The sequence below is a fragment of the Mirounga leonina genome, unplaced genomic scaffold (assembly GCF_011800145.1).
Source record: "Mirounga leonina isolate KUSES-001 unplaced genomic scaffold, KU_Mleo_1.0 Mir_114, whole genome shotgun sequence".
In the NCBI taxonomy this organism is placed as follows: domain Eukaryota; kingdom Metazoa; phylum Chordata; class Mammalia; order Carnivora; family Phocidae; genus Mirounga; species Mirounga leonina.
In genome coordinates this window covers 13,591,700-13,612,054 of record NW_023270265.1, presented here as the reverse complement: position 1 = coordinate 13,612,054, position 20,355 = coordinate 13,591,700, and the positions used below count along the sequence as shown (strand labels likewise).

General features: G+C 38.7%; 1 protein-coding gene and 1 pseudogene across 1 annotated transcript in view; both read left to right on the top strand.

Moving 5' to 3' along the window:
• PTPN20 (protein tyrosine phosphatase non-receptor type 20) overlaps positions 1 to 20,355 on the top strand; it is a 126,659-nt gene that overhangs the window by 51,168 nt on the left and 55,136 nt on the right. The window contains exons 3-4 of the mRNA XM_035023570.1: positions 10,754 to 10,851; positions 13,334 to 13,443. Coding sequence (XP_034879461.1) covers positions 10,754 to 10,851; positions 13,334 to 13,443 — 208 coding nt within the window. The remainder of the gene's footprint in view (positions 1 to 10,753; positions 10,852 to 13,333; positions 13,444 to 20,355) is intronic.
• Positions 18,215 to 18,392, top strand: LOC117998761 (annotated as a pseudogene).

The following is a 20,355-nucleotide window of genomic DNA, read 5'->3' as shown; positions in this document are numbered from 1 at the left end:
AGTCCTAAGTGAGGCTTTAATTTGAATTGCAGCCATCTAAAGCAGTTTGCTTCTTGGATAAATGTAATCAACTTGATTTTGAAGTGTGGCTTGAAATATGTCTCAGGTTTAAATTATGGGAGGAATTCTCGCCCAGGTGATGTCACTTTTTCTTAGTAACTGAGTTGTAAGAAAAGGGCTTTTTAAACATGTCTTGTTGGAGATGAGAGGGATTGTAGTGGTGCAATAGTACTATTCTCTTTTCCTCCATCCCATTTTATTCATAATCTTCACGTTCCTTTTTAATTCTCCCGAAATTAGTGTTTAAGGATTCGTTTTACCAATTAGTGTTGATAAACTAGTTTTCAGGACTAGGCAAACTCTGTAGAACTCATTCAATTTGTTGGTCATCTGTGTAGTTTAATGAAATCTTTGGGGGACACCCTTGATTTTTTTTTTTAAGATTTAATTTTTTTTTTTAAGATTTTACTTATTTATTTGTCAGAGAGAGAGAGAAAGAGAGAGCGAGCGAGCACAAGCAGAGAGTGGCAGGCAGAGGGAGAAGCAGGCTCCCGGCTAAGCAAGGAGCCTGATGTGGGACTTGATTCCAGGACTTGGGACCTGAGCCAAAGGCAGATGCTTAATCAACTGAGCCACCCAGGTGTCCCTTCCCTTGATGTTTTATTTTTTATTTCTTTTTAAAGATTTTATTTATTTATTTGACAGAGAGAGAGAGAGAGACAGCAAGAGAGGGAACACAAGCAGGGGGAGTGGAGGAGGGAGAAGCAGGCTTCCCACGGAGCAGGGAGCCCGATGCGGGGCTCAATCCCAGGACCCCGGGATCATGACCTGAGCCGAAGGCAGATGCTTAATGACTGAGCCACCCAGGTGCCCTCCCTTGATGTTTTAAAGTAAAAGAATTAAAATACACAGAGCAACACTAACAAAAGAGAACTAATGTAACTATAGTAATATCAGACAAAAAGACTTAAAAGTATAAAATATTATGCTTTAGAGGTCACTATATAATACTAAAAGGTTTAGTTCACAAGGAAGATATAAAATTCTAAATTCATAAGCACCAGAATATGTAAATCAGTATTGGACAGAATTATAACAAGGAATTGATAAGTTCACTATGATAGTGGACCATTTAAAAAGATACCTTTTATTAAAAGAATAGATAATAGTTAAGAGTATAGAATTATAAAAAAATTATCCAGATAGATAGAACAAACATATCTATAGAACTTGCATCCAAAAGTTAGAGAACATACATTCTTTTCAAGCATACATGGACCATTTATAAAAATTTACCATGTACCAAATCAAAATATATCTCAGCCAATTTCAAATCATCTTTATAGTACTGACTATGGCCTCTGACATGAGAAATTCAGTTGGAAGTCAACCACAAATAGATAAAACACACTCAAGACATACTCAAAACTCATGGGTCAAAGAAGAGGTCATAGTGGAAATTTAAAATATTTATAATAGAATAAATACAAAATTACAGTATATAAAAATGTGTGGTTTTCTCATTATACAGTAGTTAGCACATGTATACCAAATATCAAATTATTTACCATAATAGATTACACCGTTACATTTACAATGGTACCAGCTATAAAGTATGTGGGAGTCAATCTAAGAAAAGGTATGAATTACTTTTCTTGAGAATATTTAAAAATATTTTGTTGTTATAGCTATATCATATTAATGGATAATAAGTTTTAATGAATGAAGAAAATAGTTATCCCTAATTTATTTATTTATATTTTTAGGGATTTATTTATTTATTTTAGAGAGAGAGAGCAGGAGGAGGGGCAGACGGAGAGGGAGAGGGAGGGAGAGAATTTCCTGCAGACTCCCCACTGAGCATGGAGCCTGTTGTGGGGCTCAATACTACGACCCTGAGATCATGACCTGAGTTGAAATCAAGAGTCGGATGCCCAAACAACTGAGCCACCCAGTGTCCTAGTTATCCCTAATTTAAACTACAAAATGAGTTTAACTTAATTTCAATAAAATTTTCAATGTGTGTGTGTGTGTGTGTGTGTGTGTATGAGATTTGATGAGCTGATTAGAAATCTTTTGGGAAAATAGGAAGTCAAAAAAGGCAAGACAGGTTCCAGGGGAAAGATGGCGGAGGAGTAGGGGACCCTATTTCAACTGGTCCCCGGAATTGAGCTGAATATCTACCAGACCACTCTGAGCACCCACGAAACCAGCCTGAGATGTAAGAAGATCTGGATCTCTACAAACAGAATATCGCAGGCGGTTGGTTGTGAGGTACAAAGTGGAGAGCCGTGATTCTGCGGGCAGATATCGGAGGATAAACGGCAGCGGGAGGGTGCCCGGAGGTGGGGATCCTACACCGCCGGTGAGTGACAGCCTCGCGCGCTGTGAACGGGGCACAGACTCGCAGACTGGTAGCATCAGGAAAGGACTTTAGGGCAGCCCCCGGGGTGGAAAACCAGAGCGGCGGGGTTGCGTGCACGCGAACTGCAGCCACCTGGACGGAAGCCCGGAGTGACGGTCGCGCACACGCGAACTGCAGCCTCCGGGACGGAAACCCGGTGCGCCGGGGTCCCACCGGTGAACTGCAACCTCCGGGGTGGAAACCCCGAGTGGCGGAGTTGCGTGCACGCAAACTGCAGTCCCCGGGACAGGACCCCAAGCGGTGGAGTCGTGCGCGCGCGAACTGGGAGCGGCTGGTGGTTTTAGAAGCACAAAGGGCAGAGACGTGCCCCGACCTGGAGGCAGGACTGGGGGCGCTGCCGAGGGACGCACAACCCAGGCCGTTGCAGTTTATAGCAGCATGGACAGAAACGGAGATGGTGTGGCCTGGAGAGCCCACTGAAGAACAGAATGAGGTCTCTCTGCTCTGAGGCAGAGGGTTGGAAATGGTCTCTTCTACTCTGACTCGCAGAAGAGACGTGGAAAGCCACCAGGGAAAGGTGCCAGAGAACAAAAGCCCCAAAGACTGATTCCCACTGAGCCCATCCCCCACCACAGGGGAGCAGGGCAACTCCGCCCAAACAGGGTTGCCTGAGTAACAGCACGGCAGGCCCCTCCCTCAGAAGACAGGCTGGGAAAACAAGAGGCCAGCAACCCTAAGGTCCCAAGAAAACAGGTGCATCTTGCTTGGGTTCTGGTCAATAATTTGGACTCTATACATTCCCTCAAACACCCATCAACAGAATGACTAGGAGGAGGAGCCTCCAAAACAGAAAAGACTCAGAGATTATGACTTATGCTGCAGATTTACAAATGGATGCAGATATAACCAAGATGTCGGAGATGGAATTCAGGCTAGTAATTGTGAAGACAATGGCTAGAATGGAGAAATCAATTAATGGCAACATAGAGTCTCTAAGGGCAGAAATAAAAGGGGAATTGGCAGAACTTAAAAATGCTATCAATGAGATCCAATCCAATCTAGATAATCTAACAGCTAGGGTAACTGAGACAGAAGAGAGAATAAGTGATCTGGAAGACAGTATAATAGTTAAAAAGGGAAAAGAGGAGGCCAGAGAAAAACAACTCAGAATCCATGAAAATAGAATCAGAGAAATAAGTGACACCATGAGGCGTTCCAATGTCAGAATCATTGGAATCCCAGAGGGAGTGGAGAGAGAGAGAGGGCTAGAAGATGTATTTGAGCAAATCGTAGCTGAGAACTTTCCTAATCTGGGGAATGAAACAAACATTCGAGTCCTAGAGGAAGAGAGGACCCCTCCTAAGATCAAGGAAAACAGGCCAACACCCCGGCATGTAATAGTAAAACTTGCAAATCTTAGAACCAAGGAAACCATCTTAAGGGCAGTTAGGGGGAAGAGATTCCTTACGTACAGTGGGAAGAACATCAGAATAATGTCAGACCTATCCACAGAGACCTGGCAAGCCAGAAAGGCCTGGCAAGACATATTCAGGGTACTAAATGAGAAGAACATGCAGCCAAGAATACTTTATCTGGCAAGGCTTTCATTTAGAATGGATGGAGAGATGCAGAGCTTCCATGACCGGCAGAAGTTGAAAGAATATGTGACCACTAAGCCGGCCCTGCAAGAAATATTAAGGGGGTTCTATAAAAGGAGAAAGACTCCAAGAGTGATCTACAACAGAAATTTACAGGGACAATCTATAAAAGCAACATCTTCACAGGCAACATGATGACAATTAATTCATATCTTTCAATAATCACTCTCAACATGAATGGCCTAAATGCTCCCATAAAACGGCACAGGGTTGCAGATTGGATAAAAAGACAGGACCCATCCATATGCTGTCTACAAGAGACTCATTTTGAACCTAAAGATACATCCAGACTGAAAGTGAAGGGATGGAGATCTATCTTCCATGCCAGCAGACCTCAAAAGAAAGCTGGGGTAGCAATTCTTATATCAGACAAATTAGATTTTAAACTAAAGTCAGTAATAAGAGACACAGAAGGACACTATATCATTCTTAAAGGGTCTATCCAACAAGATCTAACAATTGTAAATATCTATGCCCCCAACATGGGAGCAGCCATCTACATAAGCCAACTGTTAACCAAAATAAAGAGTCCTATTGATAACAATACGTTAATTGTAGGAGACCTCAAGACTCCACTCTCAGCAATGGACAGATCATCTAAGCAGAAAATCAACAAGGAAACAAGAGCTTTGAATGATACATTGGACCAGATGGACCTCATAGATATTTACAGAACATTCCACCCTAAAACAACAGAATACTCATTCTTCTCAAGCGCACATGGAACTTTCTCCAGAATAGACCATATACTGGGTCACAAATCAGGTCTCAACCGATACCAAAAGATTGAGATTATTCCCTGCATAGTTTCAGACCACAGTGCTCTAAAACTGGAACTCAATCACAAGAAAAAATTTGGCAGAAATTCAGACACTTGGAAGCTAAAGACCACTCTGCTCAAGAATGTTTGGGTCAACCAAGAAATCAAAGAAGAACTTAAACAATTCATGGAAATCAATGAGAACGAAAACACATCTGTCCAAAACTTATGGGATACTGCAAAGGCGGTCCTAAGGGGGAAATACATAGCCATCCAAGCCTCACTCAAAAAAATAGAAAAATCGTGAATTCACCAACTAACTCTACACCTTAAAGAACTAGAGAAAAAGCAACAAATGACGCCTAAGCCATGCATTAGAAGAGAAATAATTAAAATTAGAGCAGAAATCAATGAATTAGAAACCAGAAACACAGTAGATCAGATCAATGAAACTAGAAATTGATTCTTTGAAAGAATTAATAAGATTGATAAACCACTGGCCAGACTTATCCAAAAGAAGAGAGAAAGGACCCAAATTAATAAAATTATGAATGAAAGGGGAGAGATCATGACCAACACCAAGGAAATAGAAACAATTATTAGAAATTATTATCAACAACTATATGCCAATAAACTGAGCAATCTGGATGAAATGGAGGCCTTCCTGGAAACCAATAAGCTGCCAAGACTGAAACAGGAAGAAATTGACAATAGGCCTGAATAGGCCAATAACCAGTAGCGAGATTGAAGCAGTGATCAAAAACCTCCCAAAAAACAAGAGTCCAGGGCCTGATGGATTCCCTGGGGAATTCTACCAAACATTCAAGAAAGAAATAATACCTATTCTACTGAAGCTGTTTCAAAAAATAGAAACCGAAGGAAAACTTCCAAACTCATTCTATGAGGCCAGCATTACCTTAATCGCCAAACCAGGCAAAGACCTCATCAAAAAGGAGAATTTCAGACCGATATCCCTGATGAATATGGATTCCAAAATCCTCAACAAAATCCTAGCTAATAGGATCCAACAATACATTAAAAGGATCATCCACCACGACCAAGTGGGATTTATCCCCGGGATGCAAGGGTGGTTCAACATTCGCAAATCAATCAATGTGATAGAACACATTAATAAGAGGAGGGAGAAGAACCATATGGTCCTCTCAATTGATGCAGAAAAAGCATTGGACAAAATACAACATCCTTTCCTGATTAAAACTCTCCAGAGTATAGGGATAGAGGGAACATTCCTCAAGCTCATAAAATCCATCTGTGAAAAACCCACAGCGAATATCATCCTCAATGGGGAAAAGCTGAGAGCCTTTCCCTTAAGATCAGGAACACGTCAAGGGTGCCCACTCTCACCACTGTTGTTCAACATAGTACTAGAAGTCCTAGCAACAGCAATCAGACAACAAAAAGAAAGAAAAGGTATTCAAATTGGCAAAGAAGAAGTCAAACTCTCTCTTTTCGCAAATGACATGATACTTTATGTGGAAAACCCAAAAGACTCCACCCCCAAATTACTAGAACTCATCCAGAAATTCAGTAATGTGGCCAGATACAAAATCAATGCACAGAAATCAGTTGCTTTCTTATACACTAACAACGCAACTGTTGAAAGAGAAATTAAAGAAACTATTCCATTTACAATAGCACCAAAAACCATAAGATACCTCGGAATAAACCTAACCAAAGAGGTAAAGGATCTATACTCTAGGAACTACAAAACACTCATGAAAGAAATTGAAGAAGACACAAAAAGATGGAAAAATATTCCATGCTCATGGATCGGAAGAATAAACATTGTTAAAATGTCTATGCTACCCAGAGCAATCTATACCTTGATGCCATCCCGATCAAAATTCCAATGACATTTTTCAAAGTGCTGGAACAAACAATCCTAAAATTTGTATGGAATCAGAAAAGACCCCGAATCGCCAAGGAGATGTTGAAAAAGAAAAACAAAGCTGGGGGCATCACGTTGCCCGATTTCAAGCTATACTACAAAGCTCTGATCACCAAGACAGCATGATACTGGCACAAAAACAGACATACAGACCAATGGAACAGAATAGAGAACCCAGATATGGACCCTCAACTCTATGGTCAGTCTTTGACTAAGCAGGAAAAAACATGCAATGGAAAAAAGACAGTCTCTTCAATAAATGGTGCTGGGAAAATTGGACAGCCACATGCAGAAGAATGAAACTCGACCATTCTCTAACACCATTCACAAAGATAAACTCAAAGTGGATGAAAGACCTCAATGTGAGACAGGAATCCATCAAAATCCTAGAGGAGAACATAGGCAGTAACCTCTTTGACATCGCCCACAGCAACTTCTTTCAAGATACATCTCCAAAAGCTAGTGAAACAAAAGCAAAAATGAACTTTTGGGACTTCATCAAGATAAAAAGCTTTTGCACAGCAAAGGAAACAGTCAACAAAACAAAGAGGCAACCCACAGAATGGGAGAAGATATTTGCAAATTACACTACAGATAAAGGGCTGGTATCCAAAATCTATAAAGAACTTCTCAAACTCAACACCCAAAAAACAAATAATCAAGTCAAAAAATGGGCAGAAGACATGAACAGACACTTCTCTGAAGAAGACATCCAAATGGACAATAGACACATGAAAAAATGTTCATCATCATTAGCCATCAGGGAAATCCAAATCAAAACCACACTGAGATACCACCTTACACCAGTTAGAATGGCAAAAATGGACAGGGAAAGAAACAACAAATGTCGGAGAGGTTGTGGAGAAAGGGGAACCCTCTTACACTGTTGGTGGGAATGCAAGTTGGTACAGCCACTTTGGAAAACAGTGTGGAGGTTCCTCAAAAATTTAAAAATAGAGCTACCCTATGACCCAGCAATTGCACTACTGGGTATTTACCCCAAAGACACAGATGTAGTGAAAAGAAGGGCCATATGCACCCCAATGTTCATAGCAGCAATGTTCCGCAATAGCCAAACTGTGGAAAGAGCCGAGATGCCCTTCAACGGATAAATGGATAAAGAAGATGTGGTCCATATATACAATGGAATATTACTCAGCCATCAGAAAAGATGAATACCCAACTTTTACATCAACATGGATGGGACTGGAGGAGATTATGCTAAGTGAAATAAGTCAAGCAGAGAAAGTCAATTATCATATGGTTTCACTTATTTGTGGAACATAAGGAATAACATGGAGGACATTAGGAGAAGGAAGGGAAAAATGGGCGGGGGGGAATGGGAGGGAGAGATGAACCATGAGAGACTATGGACCTGAGAAACAAACAAGGTTTTAGAGGGGAGGGGGGAGGGGGGATTGGTTAGCCTGGTGATGGGTATTAAGGAGGGCACATACTACATGGAGCACTGGGTGTTATACGAAAACAATGGATCGTGGATCACCACATCAAAAACCAATGATGGATTGTATGGTGACTAACAGAACATAATAAAATTTAAAAAAAATAGGCAAGACAGTATTAGGAAAGGAAGCAAGAATATATATGTGGTGGAGGGGCCACTGGCGCTGCAGGTTGTCCAGGCTTATGATAAAGCTATATAGGAATTAAAGAAATGTGGTAATACAATAGGAAGTGGCAAATAAGACCAATGAAACTACATAGAAATGCCAGAAAAAGACCCATATACATATGGGAACTTTTTATGTGACAGGTGACATTGTAGATTTCTACAGTGGTCTGCTCAGTTAATGGTGTGGTACAATTGGTTATTTCAATAGGACAAATAAAATGCATTACTACCTGTGAGTAAAGATGAACAGAACTTTTTCTTCTTCCCACTGAGGAAATGATCTTGTGTTAGCCTTCCAGGACCCTGTTTCTCTGAAAACCTGATAAAGGTGGACTATCAGCTGTGTTACCAGGTGCATTGGTTATGGTAAAAATGACCCCTGGACAGGGAGGATTATGACCATGACAATAATGTCTTGTTGAGAGTACAAATGGGGTGAATGTGGGAATCCCTTTGCTGTGAGCCTGAGGTTAGGTTCATGAATTATTATAAGAGATACTGGTTCCTGTGTAACTTGAGATTTCTAAGCCAGGGGGACTTAGGTACACACCCATGTGGTCTCATTGCATCACACCTGAGCTTACACTAGAATGCTGTTAGGACTCCTGATGAGGGCAAGTCTAAGGCTGTCCTGCTGACATGTTGTGACTCTTCACCTGTATCCTTTTGCAAAGCTCATCTGATACCGGGTGTGGCCTACTGGATCTTGTGAATGTCCAGTAGAATACAAGATCGCTGTTGGTGGTTGAGCAGAGTGGGCAGGGTACACTTTACACTGAAATTGAATCTAGGTGAATTAAATCCCCAAATATTAAAAGCAAGTGTTAAAAAATTTTGTAAAAATATTTGAGAGTTGGTATTTTTCTTACTCGCATAGGGAAGGACTTTTTAATTATTTTTTATTTTAATTATTATTTTTCTACTTCTTTTCATTTGAGTATAGTTGAGACACAATGTTACATTAGTTTCTGGTGTCCAACATAGTGATGCAGCAGCTCTGTATGTTAGGGTATGCTCACCACAAGGAAGGACTTTTTATGTTTTATATATTGCTCAAAATGGCAATTAGCTAATCCACTAGAATTTAATATATTTAGCAAACTACTACTAAAATATGTTAACTTTATATTTCAAGTAATCCTTATTCATGTTAGGTTAAAAACTTAGTAAGTTATGTTTTGACTTGTTCAACCAAATGAATATGCTTGGTAAGAGTGCTGGGTAGTTGTTTACATCTTTCCATTAACATGCTTGTTTCTAAAACTGATTGTGTTTGGGTCCATGTTCTGAAATGATGGCTGTATGTATTCCCACAAGAGGTATTCCAGGTCTAAGAAGTTTCATGGAATAAACAAAACACACACATATGTGCACGTGTAAACATATTAGCAAGAGGGGAAAGATTAAGAAGTTCTACACAGTCAGAATCACCAAAAGACACTTCAGAAAAGATGAAAAGACATGGTATAGGCTATGGCTTGAGATGAGAAATAGGTATGAGATGAGGGTGGTCAGTTAGGCAGACGCCAGACCATGGAAGTCTGCCTGGACTTCGGATCTGCTGTTTCTTTTGCTCAGTAAGCTTCCCTTTCTCTTTGCTTAGCTTTTCCTTTTGTCTTTTAAGTACAGGGCAGTTACGTATCACCATACTCTGTTACTGCATTAACACCACCAGCTGTAATTTGTATGTTTGCTTGTGTATTTTCTTTCTCCTCATGAGAATATATGTGCTCTGCAAGGGCAGAGCACACACCTCTCTTGTTCATTGTTTTATCCATAGCACTTAGGGCACTATCTGTGCATACTAGATCCTCAGAAAAGAATTGTCAAATGAATGGATTAATTGAAGCAGAATTACTGAATCTTTATTTTAATGTGATTTTTTTCCCCCCTCTACACTCAATTTTTTTTTTAATTATGCAGGACTCTGAATGCAACAGAATGGACTGAAGTCTATGGGGCAGTACTAAATCTCATGGCAGAGACAGAATTACTGTCTTAGTGCTTAGATTATATAAGAACTAAAATAAAGATAGTGCTAAGAATTTTGTATTTACAGTAAACCAAATGTGATAAGTACTCATTATAAGAGTCTTCTCTGGGCTACAGTGATAAGTTTTTTTTGATTGAAAATGAAGCTTATTTTTATCAACTTTTGGAAAATAACTTGAGTGATTCAATAAAAATTCACTTGTGTGTGCATAGTACTTTATACTCTGTTTTGACAGATTGTAAAATATTTAATGGGGAGCAATACATTTCAGGTGATTTTCTAGAAGTGAAAATCACACTGACTGTGATTGTGGTTTTAATTCTATTATTGAAGACTTTATTACTCTTTTTAAGAAGCTATAGAAATCATATTTCTTTTAAACTATACATTCTTAAAATCATAGCCATAATTTTCTTTTCTTTCTTATTCCCGTAGGTTTTGGAAAATGCAGATAGCTCAGGGAAAGTAAACCACTCTGTTCAGAATTTCCAACGCAGTAATTACGATGATCTTTTTAAAGATGCTACAGAAAGGTATAACCAATATGCTTTTTTAGTGAGCTTTCTGTCTATTCATGCTCATAGCTCTGTCAGTGGAGACAGTGAATAATGGCCCTCAAATGTTTGATTAGTTTCTCAAGAGATAACTCTTTGTAGTAAGTACAACCTGATTTGGCTGGAAATTGGATGTATTTATGATCTCATAAATATGGTATTAACACAAGAAGAAGATACTCCTAAAGAATTTAATGTCTCTGTCATCTCAAGAATTATACAGTTCCAGAGTCTTTGTAAATGTGTTGGGAGCTATGGAGAGGGCAGTATACTTGAGGTAAGGTAAAGCACAGGACACAGTTAATTCTACTAGAAATTATATAGGTTTCCAAGAAAGAAAATAATGTGCTAGAAACAGTAGAACTGTTAGCATGGTGAATTCTTGGCACTATATATGAAAACATTTAAAGAACCAAGAGAAAATAAATTTCCATTAGAAAAACAAAAACAATAACATTCGTGCTTATAAAATGTTCAAATTTAGGTGTTATATGCAAAATCATATTAAAGAAGAGAACATTTTAATAAGCCATATTTCCATAGAGATTTATAAGTAATATTAGCTGTAGTCACTGGAATAGCACCGCATAATAATGTATATAGTATAAAACTTGCATATACAACTTTCAAAAGTGCATTAAGTGAACAAATAATAATTCAAAAGGCATTTTCAGATCCTATTATATGCTAATAGTATAGACCAATTATTAGATGCTAATTATATACTAAGCACTGTATACAAATGCAAAATATTACACAGTTCTTGCCCTTTAGTTTATAGTTTAATTAGGGAAACATATATGTAAAAGACAAATTTAAATACAATGTAGTAAGTATTATAGAGCCAAAGTCCAAGGATTGTGAATACAGAAGACAGAAATATGCATGGGGAGAGTTTCTCACCAGCTTCTTTGAATAAAAAATATTTAGGTTGGATTTAGGATCTTAAATAAGTAGAAATCTAGCAGGGGAAAAGGGAGGGGAGAAAATGTCAAGCTTGGGGAAGAAGTTTGAACAAAGATAAGAAGTTGTGAAAATATCTTATTAATGGTGAGAAATGTTATGTGTTAAGAGCTGTAGGGTACCTCTGAATTGGAATGCCAGGAAGCTTGAGAAGATAAGAGGCAGAGACAAAAATATAATGTGGGCCAGAGTGTGAAGGAACTTGATATACGTGAAACCAAGGAGTGCATATTTTAGTCAGTTTGTTAGAATTAAAAGAAAGTACAGATGGAATTTTTCTTGTATTAATGCATATATCTGTCTACCCGTCTAGGAAGAGGATGGCGGGTAGCAAGGTGGATGATATCTGGCAAGAAATGGGGAACAATTAGATATTTATAGTAATCCAAAAAAAGATGAGAAGGAGAAAGAATAAGAAACTTGAAATGACTCATGGAAGCAAAAGAAAAAGGCATTTATTTTGTTAAGGTTAAAGCATAAGATGCACAAAAGAGATTAGTAGGGCTGATGATGAAAGAGTAGGAAGGGGCCAGATTGCCAGTAACTTAAACTTCTGTGAGGGACCTGGGTTTTTCCTGAAGTTGGTGGGCAGGTAGAATTAAATTTGAATTTAGGGAGAGTTTTCTCTAGACATTGGAGATTAGAACCAGAAATCACATTAGGAGGCTTCTGTTAAGTAGGGGTGCAGATGAAAGTGCAACAAGTAAGCGGAATAGTGAGAAGCTGGAAAGGAACAGACAGAGAGTGTGGCTAGTATTTGAAAGAAAAATCTGCTGAGAGAAAGTTGAAAAGGGTTTCTATTTTTAACATCAGGGAGAATCAAGTATTCTTATGTTATGGAAGAATTTGTACATAGGGGAGATTAATTATATATATAAGAAAAGATAATTTTAGAAAAAATGTCTAGGAGACAGAAGGCACAGAGTTGAATATGGAAGGATTAATTCTGATCAGGGAGAAAGTAAGGAATAATTGAAAATGTTGATGTATCTAAGTACACATTTTAAAAAAGTAAGTTGAACGTGTTCTTGCTTTCTAGCTTACATTTTCTAGAAGGGGCTACATTTTTACAAAGGCAGAGAATTAAGATAGGGTCTACATGAGGATGGTGGTTCAGAATTAGCTTCTGTGGAAGAAAGGTAGAGGAAACTCAACAGGGACATACCAGTGTTTTCCAGATGGCTTTCTGTTGATATTGGAAACCCCAGTGACCTCAGTACTTTTTCCCCACAGCTGAGGTAAAGGAGGCTAGTTGATCCAAGATGGCTAGTTTGCAAGCCAGGCAAATGTGGGAAGAGATGGAGTTTGTGATCAGACGTTGGGACTTGGGAATGATCTCTGGAAGTGGGCCAACTCCAGGGGCTGACAACAGAAGTACGTAGCTGAACTAAAATGGAGATGAATGTCAACTGAATAATTAATATAGATTTTCAGAGATTCTTTCATGAATGTATATATTCTTTGAAACCATGAACAAATACATAAATTTCTTTTCTAGTGAGAGTGAGAGCCTATTGGCCCCCGGTGGCTCCTTTCTAAGAGAAAAGTGGAACAGAGAAGATGAAGAGCTTGCAGGGCCATCCCAGACCGTCCCTCCTCAGCTTCCTGGTAAGACTTCATCCTCTTTCTATTAGCACATTCTTGAAGAGGCTATATTTCAGAGGTATGAACAAAGAAATTTCTAATATGAATGCAGGAAAGAGCTAAGAGAAACTTTTTTAGATGGGGAAAGCAGGGTTTCCTAGGGTTTTTTTTTAAGAATGAAGAAAATGCTCCACACCCCACCTTCATAAGGGCAAATTTCTCCCTTTCTTTAAATATTTTAATATATCAAACATGTCAATTTAATAAAATGAGCTATTTGTATTTTCTTATACTAGGAATTACAGATTTGTATAGACTAGCGTATGACCTCCTTCCTCATTTTCTTAATTTCTTGCACAGTATATATTTTATAAGTAAAATAGGAAACTTTTTTTTGATTACACATATGTTGTAAGGAAAAAAGAAAATACAAATATGTATAAAAAATCATAATACTGAAGAATATTCAAAATTATGTGTGTATATTTATATTTGTATATAGTGTAAACATAAATATAACCATGAACATATCTAGATTTATACATATATAAATTATAAAAATTATAAATATAAAAACATAAATTTCTATATATGTAAAATTTGTGTGTGTGAGGTTGGGGAATCCCATACCTCAAAAAACCTTGGAGCTAGAGAGGATTATAGAGATCATGCATTTCAACCTTAGATCAAGTGCCAGAATCATCTTCTCTAATGACTTTTTATAAATTTGGAAAATGTCAAATCTAATTAAGGCAATCTCACACTGTGTAATTATTAAAATACAGGTCTGACACAAAAATAGATTACAAGAAATACTTTTTAAATACTGAAGTATAATCTACATATGGTAAAATTCATCCTTTTAGCATACAGTTCTGTGAGATTAGACAAAGGTCTACCACCACCATCAAGATACAGTGCATTTCCTTCACACTTCATATTTCTAGTATGCTCTTTTGTAGTTGGTCATCCCCTCATTCCACCACCAGCACCTGGCAACCAGTAATCTGATTTTGTTTGTTCTTGTTAGTCTTGTCTTTTCCAAAGTGTCATATAAATAGAATCATAAATATGTTGTCTTTTGAGTGCCACTTCTTTCACTTAGAGTAATGCTTGATATTGTTGCCAATATCAAGCATTGCTTTTGTTGGTATTTAATTTTTTTTTTCTGAATAGTATTCCATTGTATGGCTGTACCAGTTTGTTTATCCATTCAGCAGTGGAGGGACATTTGGGTGTTTCCACATTTTGACAATTATGAATAAAAGCACTACAAACATTCACATACTGGTTTTGTGTAAATCTACATTTCCATTTCTTTAAGGTAAATATATCTAGGAGTGGGATTTATGAGTCGTAAGTATATAACTGATAGACTGTTTTCCAAAGAGGCTGTACCTGTATGTATTTTATCTTTTTTCCTCCTACTCTTTTCTCTTTTTGTTTCAGTTTAAGGTAATTTTTAGCAACTCATCTGCAAATTTATTGACTCTTTCCTCAGCTTTGTTAGTCTACTAACAAATAAGCCCATTTGAAAACAGTCTTTAGCTCTCTTACAAAGTATGTATGTATGTATGTAGGTATGTATGTATGTATGTATGTATGTATTTATTTGAGAGACAGAGAGTGCACTCGCAAGCCAGCATGAGTGTGGGTTAGGGAAAGAGGGAGAGGGAGAAGCAGGCTCCTGGCTCAGCAGGGAGCCCTGTGTGGGGCTTGATCCCAGGACACTGAGATCATGACCTGAGCTGAAGGCAGACTGAGCCACGCAGGTACCCATCCTACAAAGTTTTTTATTGAGAAAACTTCATTTGACTTTATCTTAAAATTTCCATCTCTGTTCAAATTCCCTATCTGTTCATGCATTTTGTCCACCTTTTCCATAAGAGCTTAAACATATTAATCATAGTTATTTAGAATTCCCTCTCTCATGATTTTAACACATGGGTCATTTCTAAGTTTTTTTCTGTAGAATTGCCTTGGTTTTTGTTTTTTTTTTTTTTTGACAGTGATTTTGTCATTGCTGCTGCTGTTTCTTGTATGTCTTGTAAATTTTGATAGGGTGTTGATGTTGGGTGTAAAAGAGTAGAGATTGAGGTAAGTAGAATTTATGCCTGGAAATATCATGCCTGTTCTTCTGCTAGGCCATTAGTGTAGGTTCTTGATTTAGTGTGTTTGGGACATGAGCTGGATTTTGGTTTTGTGTTGCTTGTCATTACCTACAGTGAACTATTGATTTAGAATTTCTCACGATTTAAATTGTGCTTAGTGTGACAACCACAATGCTAGAGAGTTTCTCTTCACATTCCTGTTCCATCCTTGGCTTGAAGCCTTCCCTGTGTACCTGTGGTTCAGAAGGGCTCTTCCCCACCCTCATGCCCCTGCTCTAGGGGTAGCCTGGTGCTGGTTGGCCTGGACAGGAGGGCAGACTTCTTTGTGGTCATAGTCCAGTCTCTCCCTTTGGCAGGTTCTCTGTTCCTGGTTGTCAGGGGAGAGGCTTTGTTAGTGATGCCGTCTCTCCTCACTATGGCATTCAAATTCTGCTTTGTATTTTTGGCAGGTTTACTGTGGGAGAAGGTTTCCTGTTCCTTGCTTAGTGGTAGGAGATTGGTGATAGTATCGTATAGGATCCTGAGCTCAGGACCATTTTCTGCCTTTCCTCCAGGAGTAGAGTGTTTTTCTTTAGCCTTTTCTAACTGGATTGGTTCTCTACTTGTGCACAACAGGGTTTGCTGCTAGTCCTCCTTCAGTTGAAGACTTTTGTTCTCTGGGGAGGGGGCAGGTCCAAATAGGGCTTTATACATTTTCCACAGTGGCAGTAACTCTTCTCTAAGCCTGTGCCACTGAGGGAAGAATTCCTTCCATTTCCAGCTCTGTGTCCACTTTTTTTTTCTTTTTTGTTTTATGAGCACCTATTAGAGGCCTGTTGAGTCTGCAAGGGTGTTGTAAACTCTCTAGTATCTGTGGCTTCCCAGAATTCTGTGCTCTCACACTAGGCCACATTCAGCCTTCAGCAAGATATTAAGGGTTTTTTTTAATCTGAATTCTTCTTTTCCATCTTTTGGAAATACTGTAAATTAACCCATTCCCCTGTTGACTTTTTTCCCTTTACTAATCTGCAACATGTATTCTTTACATATTTCCTATGTACTAGTGCTTTTTTTGTTGTTAGATTCCCTTGGTAAGTCAAGGTATATATTCACTTTGTATTTTAATAGATAATATCAGACTCCTTTCCAGAGGTTAGAGCAATTTATTCTTGCTCTAGCTGTTTTGAAGGGTTCAATTTCCCATATTTTTATCATCACTAGATAAGCCTTTTCCTAACTTTTGCCAATCTGATGAATGAAAAATAGCAGTTTCTTGTTACTGTAATTCACATTATCCTGATGGCTAATGAGAACGAGTATCTTATTGTTTGTTTATTAGCCTCTTTCATTTGCATATTTGTATCCTTTGCCATTTTTTTCTTATTATTTTGTAGCAACTCTTTACATTTTGGAAATCCTAACATCTTGTCTGTCTGACAAATACAAATTCTTCTCCTGCCCCATACCTAAGAAGGGAGACTTCATAACCACTGTGGTTTCTAGAATGTTTAGAAAGTTCTTTACTGGAAGAATGTACAAATACTCAAATTTCTCCCAGAATTTCCATTCCTTCCTTCCTTCCTTCATTCATTTTTACTTAGATCACTAATCTGTCTGCTGTTAATTGCTAAGTATGGTAGACCTGTAGAAAATGGACTAGACAATTATACCAGCACTATTCACTAAGCCACTTTTCCCAATTAAATTTAAATATACATTTATCACATATTAAGTTCCCCAAAATGTTTGTATCCTTTTCTGTTCTCCAAACTTTTCCACTGATTGTCTTGTTTGTTCCTGTGGATATATTATTCTGTTTTGATTATAGTAGTTGTAAGTCATATCTAGAAAGGCATATCTTCCCCTTAATTTTTAAAAAATAAATGTAAAGGGGATTAAGAGGTACAGACTTCCAGTAATAAACAAGTCATGGGGATGTAATATGAAGTATGGGGAATGTAGGCAATAATATTGTAATAACTTTGGTGACAGATGGTAAATAGACTTATTATGGGGATCATCTCATAATATATAAAGATATCAAATCACTATGCTCTTGAAACTAATAGGATATTGTATATCAATTATATTTCAATCAAAAAAATTTACAGGTTATTTGGGCTATTGCTACATATGGTGTTTTAAATTATTTTGTTCATTCCCATGTAAACCCTTTTGTTTTTTGTTTTTTTTTCTTTCCCCAAATTTTTATTTAAATTCTAGTTAGTTAATGTACAGTGTAATATTAATTTCAGTTGTAGAATTTAGTGATTCATCAATTACATATAACACCCAGCGCTCATCACAAGAAATGCTCTCCTTAATACCCATCACCTATTTAACCCATCCCTGCACCCACCTCCCCTCCAGTAACCCTCAGTTTGTTTTACATAGTTAAGAGTCTATTTCTTGGTTTGCCTTTCCTTTCCTGCCCCATGTTCTTTTGTCTTGTTTCTTAAATTCCATACGTGAGTGAAATCATATGGTATTTGTCTTTCTCTCAATGACTTATTTCTCTTAGCATCATACTCTCTAGCTCCATCCACTTCATTGCAAATGGCAAGATTTCATTCTTTTTAATATGGCCAAGTAATATTCCATTGTGTATATATATACACATCACATCTTCTTTATCCATTCATCAGTCGATATAAATTTGGGCTCTTTCCATAATTTGGCTGTTGTTGATAATGCTGCTGGAGGGGATCGCTTCTCGGCCTTTTGGCTAAGATCAAGTGTAGTATCTGTTCTTATCAGTTTAATGCTGCTGGGGTACATGTATACCCATGTAAACCCTTTTGAAATTCAGATTAGAGTGGCATGACATTTATATTCATTTGGGAAATATTGGCATTTTATGATATTAAGTTTTTCCTTCTAAGTAAAGAATGAGGTGTGTCAGGAGATCAGCTATTGTGTATGTGAACTACAAAATGGCTATTGCTTCAGGTTCACCTTCCAAAATCTCACATAAGAACCTCTCTTGTCAACCATCTTAACTGAAAACATTTGGAAAATAGAATTCTTGGAGAAGTAGTTCAGCCTAGCCATGTTGACATATTGCAAAATGACCACAGTCCATGTTTTGTCAACTTGGCACCCATACACATCTCTTTAAGCCATACCTAATCTCCAAATTAAAACATTATTATTCCACCTATGATGATACAGTTAACCTGTGGGCAACTGTAAACACGCTCTCACCCTGTCGTCAAAAGAGGATATAAAAATCTCCTTTTTGGTCTTTGAGTGATGTCTTTCTTCTTCAGCTAATTAACACTCCCCCTTAATATCCTGTAAAAGAAAACAAAAATATTTGGCTAAATTATATATTTGAATGTATATGATCTATATATCTATATGTATATATATAAATATATATATATCAAATATTTATATTGAAAAAGATTTACCTGTAACTATTACATCCTCATTTATGCAACTGGTTGCAAGGTTGTAGCTGGTAGATGCTTTCTTCTACCCATTCCATATTCTCTTTGACCTCAGCAAGCACCTCAGTTGGTTGTGGTTCCTTGTCTGGTAGGGTGACACAAACAGACATCCCTGAAAAGTCTAAGCTAGTAACAGTCAGTCTAAATTTAATTGTTATAGTTTTCTATTGACTTTAATCACTGTAAAGGCACTCTAGAAGATCACCTGCATTCTAGACATACTCCTTCTTACCCCTACTATTTAGTAGAAACCCAATTTCGCCTTGATAATTAGAATTAGTTGTATCGAGGGGAGGAGCAAGATGGTGGAGGAGTAGGAGACCTGGATTTCGTCTGGTCCCAGGAATTCAGCTGGATAGAGATCAAACCATTCTGAACACCTATGAACTCAACGGGAGATCGAAGAAAAGAATAGCAACAACTTTCTGAACAGAAAAGCGACCACTTTCTGGAAGGTAGGACTTGTGGAGAAGTGAATCCGAGGCGATATTTGGGAGGATAGACGGCGGGGGAGGGGCCTCCATCGGCCGCTTCTGGCAAGTGATAGAGCCACGGAGCACAAAATCGGAACTTTTAGGAGTCAGCTATGCTGAGGGACGTCGCTCCAGTGGCTAAGTGGTGGTGGAACTCTCGCTGGGACAGTGTGGTCTCAGGACCTTTGGGGTCACAGAAACACTGGGGGTGCCTGAGTGCAGCAGAGCTCCCAGGTATCGGAGCGGGGAAGCCGGCTGCAGAGACAGAGCCGAGGCGCGGGCTCTCAGCTCAGGGTTGCCATAAACTGTGATCCACGGCACAGTCGGGCCACTGCTCCTCCAGCAGGGACCCAACAAGCGGCAGATCTGGGGAGACTCCCCTTCCTCTCCTGGAAGGAGCAGCGCGGGAGTGCACTGCAGGGATCTGCTGGGTTTGGAGACTCCACCCAGGGTCGGGCGCCAGAGATAGAAACGAGCGGTCATAGGCCAGGTGAGCACAGAGTATGGCTGGAGACCGGGGAGACGGGAGTGATTGACTGCTTTTCTCTGGGGGCACACTGAGGAGTGGGGCCCCAAGTTCTCAGCTCCTCTGGGGCGGAGATTGGGAGGCCACCATTTTCACTCTTTTCCTCCAAAGCTGTAAGGAAAGCTTGCAGGGAACAAAAGCTCCCAAGAGCAAACCTGAGCAGATTACTTAGCCCGGACCCGGCAAGGACGGGGCAATTCCGCCTCAGCAAAGACATTTGGGAACCACGGCAACAGGCCCCTCCCCCAGAAGATCAGCGAGAACAGCCAGCCAAGACCAAGTTTACTGATCAATGAGAACAGCAGAACTCCAGTGCTAGGAGAATACTGCACATAGAATTCATGGCTTTTTACCCCTGATTCTTTAGTCTTTCCAAAGTTAATTTTTTAAATTTT